Source organism: Caenorhabditis briggsae, assembly GCF_000004555.2.
Source record: "Caenorhabditis briggsae complete genome, chrI, whole genome shotgun sequence".
Lineage (NCBI taxonomy): Eukaryota > Metazoa > Nematoda > Chromadorea > Rhabditida > Rhabditidae > Caenorhabditis > Caenorhabditis briggsae.
Window position 1 is genome coordinate 2,360,259 of NC_013489.2, and position 5,710 is coordinate 2,365,968.

The window sequence follows — 5,710 nt, forward strand, 5'->3', positions numbered from 1 at the left end:
CCGAAAAATCGCAAAAAAAGAAGATATCTAGAAGTAAGAACCACCAAAAATTCTTAACCCTAAAATCCCATGATTCTAATCTTCCCAAAAACCTCAAGAATCTGAAAATTCGAAATCCCCAAAACGCGATTCCTCCAATTTTCCAGGGTGTTGACGTCAGTGAAGCATCTCCACATATCCGTAAGAAGCCAACACTCCACAAATGTGAGTACTGTGGTCGTGTGGACAAATACCCATCGAAAATCCGTGCCCACATGCGAACCCATACCGGCGAAAAGCCATTTAAATGCGAGATTTGTGGAATGGAATTCAGTCAGAAGACTCCGCTACGACTACATTTACGACGTCATCTGGATCAGAAGCCGTATGAGTGTGATGTGGATGGATGCAGAGAGCGATTCGTGTCGGGAGCGATTCTCAAGTTGCACATTGAGAAGAAACATTTGATGAAGAAAAAGTGAGTTTTTAAAAGGATTTGGAGAATTTTGGATTCCAAAAAGTCGATAATTTTTGAATTTATTGCAACAAACTGTGCAGAAATGCATGTAGATTGAAATAAAAATAAAGAAAAATATAATATAATATATATTTATTTGCAATGCATGGGGGAAATAGATAGATAATTTGGCAAGAAATGGGAACTAATTCAAAAAAAAAATTCAAAAAAAATTCATCAAAATGTGCAGAAATGCATGTAGATTGAAATAAAAATAAAGAAAAAATTCAAAACAAAAATTCCTTCATCGAGAAAAAACGCATCGAAAAATAGACTGAAAGCCCTTAGGGACGAGCTTTTTCCGCTTGTTTTTCTAGTCCACCCGATGAGTAAATGCGCGCGGATTCAAACTTTTAAACTGCTTAACTGTTTTCTATCGTTTTCACTGTTTTTTCAGGTTTTCCGGTGTATCTGGGAGAAAAATTAACAAAAACCTTGAAAAAACAGTGAAAACGAAAGAAAAACACTTTTAAAAGTTTGAATTCGCGCGCATTTACTCACCGGGTGGCCTAGAAAAACAAGCGAAAAAAGCTCGTCCCTAAGGGCTTTCAGCCTATTTTTCGATGCGTTTTTCTCAATGAAGGAATTTTTATTTTGAATTTTTTCTTTATTTTTATTTCAATCTACATGCTTTTCTGCACATTTTGATGCAATCAAAAATTTCATGCGTACACTACCTTTAAAAGGATTTGGAGAATTTTTGATCCCAAAAATCGATAATTTCTCAGTAATTTAAGCCTATTTTTAGTCTAGTTTTAGAATATTTATAGCCGAATTTTCGCCTATTTCCAGCCTGTTTATAGTCTATTTTGAGTCTAATTTCAGCGTATCTCAACCCAAAAAATGGTGCCAAATTTTGGAAAAAATAGATTTTTCTAGATTAAAAAATAATAAAAATTCGTCTGAAATTTTCAAATTTTTTAAAAATTATTAGCAATTTTTGAAAGTTTCGACAATTTTAGACTCAAAAATTGATAATTTTCTAGTCTTTGATAATATATTTTGGTCTATTTCTGCCTATTTTTAGCCATAGAATTTTCTAGACTAAAAAATCCTAAAATCTGAAACAATTTCCAGATTCGTGTGTCATCGTGGCTGTGGTCGTGTGTTCTCATCGAGTTACAATATGAGACATCACGAGAAGAAGTGTCTAGTTCCAATGGAAACATATCATCAACAACATGCGATTGGTGATGAATCGATGAATGGAGAATATATTGATGAAGACGATGAAGAAGAGCTATTGGAGGAAGACGGAGGGGGCAGAGTCTATATGGACCACTTGGTAGGAAAAATCAGAAAAATCGGGCGGGAATTCACCTTGAAACATATTGAAATTCGATTTTTTAATTTTTCAAATATTTACAGATGGATCCATCAATCGTCGAACAAATTCCAATCGCCGAGCAGCACTTCGTCGAAGAGCCCGTTTTTCTTCATCAATAAATTTATTCATTTTTCTTGTTGCTGTTCTTTTTTTTTCATTTCAAAATTCCGAAATTTCTTGGTTTCAAGGCAATTTTTTCCGAAAAATTCGTATTTTTCACCTCTATTTTCTCCCTGATAATCACTATAATCACTATAATGAATAGGTCGTTTCTGTTTACTTTTCTCTTGTAATGAATATAAAAAATAAATGATCTTGTTTCAATTTTTAACCTTTTTTTGCACAATTTTCAGCGTTTGTCGCATTAAAACTGAAAGTTTGCAATTCCCATAGCAAAAATGCAACAAACACAACAAAAAATGTAAAAAAGACAAGAAAATATGAAAATTTCTTACAAGGGAACCATGTTTAGCCTTCATCTCAGAATTTTTTCGAAATTTGCTCATTTATAGTTTCAAATACGGGCTTTCTCGTGGTGTATTCGGTTTTCTGCACAAATTTCTAGGAGCCGAGAAAATTCCATCTGAAAATATGCTGTTTTTTTGGTCTCCTCCTTCCCTTCCACTTTCCTCCCTTTCCTCTATACATTCTCCACTGTGGAAAAAACGAGCAACAGTGGCTGAGTGGATAGTGGGGATGAATAGTAATCACAAGTTTGGGGTTCGATTCAGTCACTGTCCATTTTCTTTTTTCTTTTTTTTGAGGAATGCTTTGAACTTTTCGAAAATCAAAACTATGTTTACTCTATTATTTCAGTAGGAAAAAATCTCGAAAAAGATAATTTCTGAAAAATTCTTGAAGCACTGCTGAAAAGCCTTATCTACTCAAAATGTCAGTCGAAATCCCCCTATTTGATCATATTGATTGCGGAACTGTCATAAATCAGTCAAGTATGTCAATCTATGTTTTCACACTATTTGAGTGCTATTGGGTGATTTTCGAAGGACTACGATTCGTTGGAGTTTTGGAAGAGATCACTTATTTCGGATTTCAAAACGGATATCGGTTACAGAATCTTGTGAAAAGACTCATTTTATCATTTTTATGCGTTTAGAATTCATTTTAGCACATTTAAAATGTTTTCGAAAAATTGAAAATTTCGCAAAGGGCAAACCCATGGCAAAATTTTTTCAAAAAAATTGTTTTTTTGAAAAATGAGAAAACTTTGTCAGATTGTAGAGAAACTTCTAAAATTACGACTGTCATACAAAAAATGCCAAAAAACTCCCATTAACCCTTTCAAAAACTCACTCCAAAAGTGAGAAATTAGTACTGAAATCACTTAAAAAACCCATAACTCGACTTCTAGAAATTTGTGCAGAAAACCAAATACACCACAAGAAAGCCCGTATTTGAAACTATAAATGAGCGAATTTAGAAAAAATTCTGAGATGAAGGCTAAACATGGTTCCTTTGTTAGGAAATCAGACAATTTGAAATATTACAGTACTTCCCGTAAATCGACATTAAAGGCGCATACAATATATTGTCGTTTGAGTCTCGCCACGAAAAGAAATTTCAATGAATTTACAATGATTTTGGAATTTTTTCGAGAATTTTTCGAATAAACTGTTTATTAAGGATGAAAAATTCAAAAAAAATACACATGAGCTTAAATAGCAACACAATTAGAAATTCGAAGAAAAATTCGTCAAGTTTCGATTTTTGTCTCGAAACAACGAATTTCGGGGGTTCCCTCGTGAAGATCGTTCTGTAATGTACAATTTAAGAAAACAAACTTTGAAAATTAAAAAAATACGATAGAAAAAGCGAAAAATTAGCAAAAAATCGAGAATAATTGAGAGAAATCTGCAAAAAATAAATATTACAGTACTACTCGTAAATCGACATTAAAGGCGCATACAACAATATTATCGTATGAGTCTCGCCACAAAAAGAAATTTTCAAAAAATAACAGTAATTTGGCAGATTTTCGCTCGATTTCCCTTAAATTTTCACCGGTGTTTTGCTGCAAAATGGAGTCGGAAACCGATGAAAAACCTTGCAAAGAAAGCCAGTTGATTGAAAAAGTAATTTTTGTCACCTTTTTTTTTGCCTAAAATCGATTTATTCGCAGGGTCTTCCTCTAGACTGGCTAGTTCGTGCTCATTCGGCGAGAAACATGGAAACTCTGGTGTATTTGTATGATCAGCGACAGAAGTGGATCAATGAGGATCAAAAATTGATTTTGACTATTTTACAGGTGGATTTTTGTTCAAATAAAGATGGTTTCTTATTTTCCGGGGTTTCCAGGACTACGAGAATTCTGGCGCACCTCCAATCCCTGAAAACGAGCCACCGTTGCTTCGCAGACGACGTGGAAAAGTTGCAACATCTCCGGAATGTCCAAAAATCTTCATTTTCACCTGCCAACTTCTGGATCTCATCAAAGAGGAGCCGACGATTTGGGACAAGGTCAACTGTACGAATTTCGGTTATCACCAGCCGATGCGACAGGCGTGGTGCAGTATTTCGTTGAAATTGGGCGGTTGGGGAGCCATGCCGCATGTGCAAATGTTGAAACAGCTGTATCGAAGACGACGCGATCAATATAATATTGATCATTTGAGATTAGGAAAACCATTCGTTTATAGCGAGTGAGTTGGAGCTCAAAAAAGCTGAAAACCCCCTGAAAATGGCCTAAAATCCCAAAAAATCGAAAAAAGCAGCATTTCTGAATTTGTATTTTTCCGGAATTTTTGAAAAAAAAATCGATTTTCAGTCTTTCAATATTGAAAAAACGCTGAAAAAATCCTTAAAAATTGGCTAGAAAATCCTAAAAATCGATTTAAAAAATGTCCTAAAACGAGAAATTTGAAAAAAAATTGATTTTCAGCGATTTTATGATCGCAAATGACCTGAAATCCTAAAAAATCGATAATCGAATTTCAGAAAACTCTCATTCCTGAAGAATATTCTGGAAACTGCGAAAAGTGACACGTGGAGTTCGGAAATCAGTCTCGCCGATCACATTGAAGCTTGCGAACCGAAAATCGATTACGAGGAGGAGCTGAAGGAGGCGCCCGAGTTTGTGCAGCGTATTATAAGGTGCAAAATTTTAATTTTTAAGCAAAACATTTGACGAAAAATCGGTCAAACGGAAAAATCGAGATTTGCGCCAAGGAAACCTGCTTGGCGCGTTTCGCGTGCCCTTGGCGCTTTTTTCGCAACATTCGAATTTTCGGGTTTTCAGCTCGTTTTTCGGCTTTAAAATGGGAAAAATGGTGTATAGCATGAAAAATCCCAAAATTTTCAGTGAAATCTCCTCTCGAATCGATCAAGTCTCCGCCCAGCACTCGCCGGAAACGCTGGCTCACTATCTAACCAAATGTTGTAATCAAACCGTCGCCAATCGCGAACGTCTCGCTGTTTCGGAACTTTTCGAGGAGCCAGTGGAGCAGAAAGTTCCAGAAGAATCAAAATTTGAAAATACTTAATTTTTCTGTGATTTTGTACATTTTGAGACAATTTATGAGCACTTTTTTTGTAATTTCGAATTTTATATGCATGTTTTTGTTGTAATTCTTTAAGTTTTATTGGAATTTTTCTCGAAAATCACTTTGAAATATATCGATTTTCACGAATTCTAGCTGATTTTATCGACATTTTAGGTCATTTGTAGGGATTTTTCAGCCGTTTTCCAAATTCGAAAAACCGGAAATCGATTTTTTTCAAGAATTCCGGAAAAATACAAATTAGGCAGTGAAATGAGTGTTTTCTGGAAATTCGATTATCGATTTTTAGGATTCAGGTCATTTGCGAGCATAAATTCACTGAAAATCGAATTTCATTTACTCGTTTTAGAACATTTTTTATCGATTTTTAGG

General features: G+C 34.7%; 2 protein-coding genes across 2 annotated transcripts in view; both read left to right on the forward strand.

Moving 5' to 3' along the window:
- Window positions 1-1,942, forward strand: part of CBG22103 — a gene marked incomplete at both ends in the record, with an annotated part of 5,338 nt that extends 3,396 nt beyond the window's left edge. Inside the window, 3 exons of the mRNA XM_002638837.1 lie at window positions 147-457; window positions 1,574-1,781; window positions 1,865-1,942. Coding sequence (XP_002638883.1) covers window positions 147-457; window positions 1,574-1,781; window positions 1,865-1,942 — 597 coding nt within the window. The remainder of the gene's footprint in view (window positions 1-146; window positions 458-1,573; window positions 1,782-1,864) is intronic.
- A 1,917-nt stretch (window positions 1,943-3,859) lies between these two features.
- Cbr-madf-6 lies at window positions 3,860-5,320 on the forward strand (the record flags this gene model as incomplete). Its single annotated transcript, XM_002638838.1, has 5 exons — window positions 3,860-3,913; window positions 3,961-4,086; window positions 4,137-4,480; window positions 4,776-4,931; window positions 5,140-5,320. 5 exons carry the CDS (start codon window positions 3,860-3,862, stop codon window positions 5,318-5,320), a joined length of 861 nt encoding a protein of 286 aa, XP_002638884.1.
- Window positions 5,321-5,710: the final 390 nt, after the last annotated feature.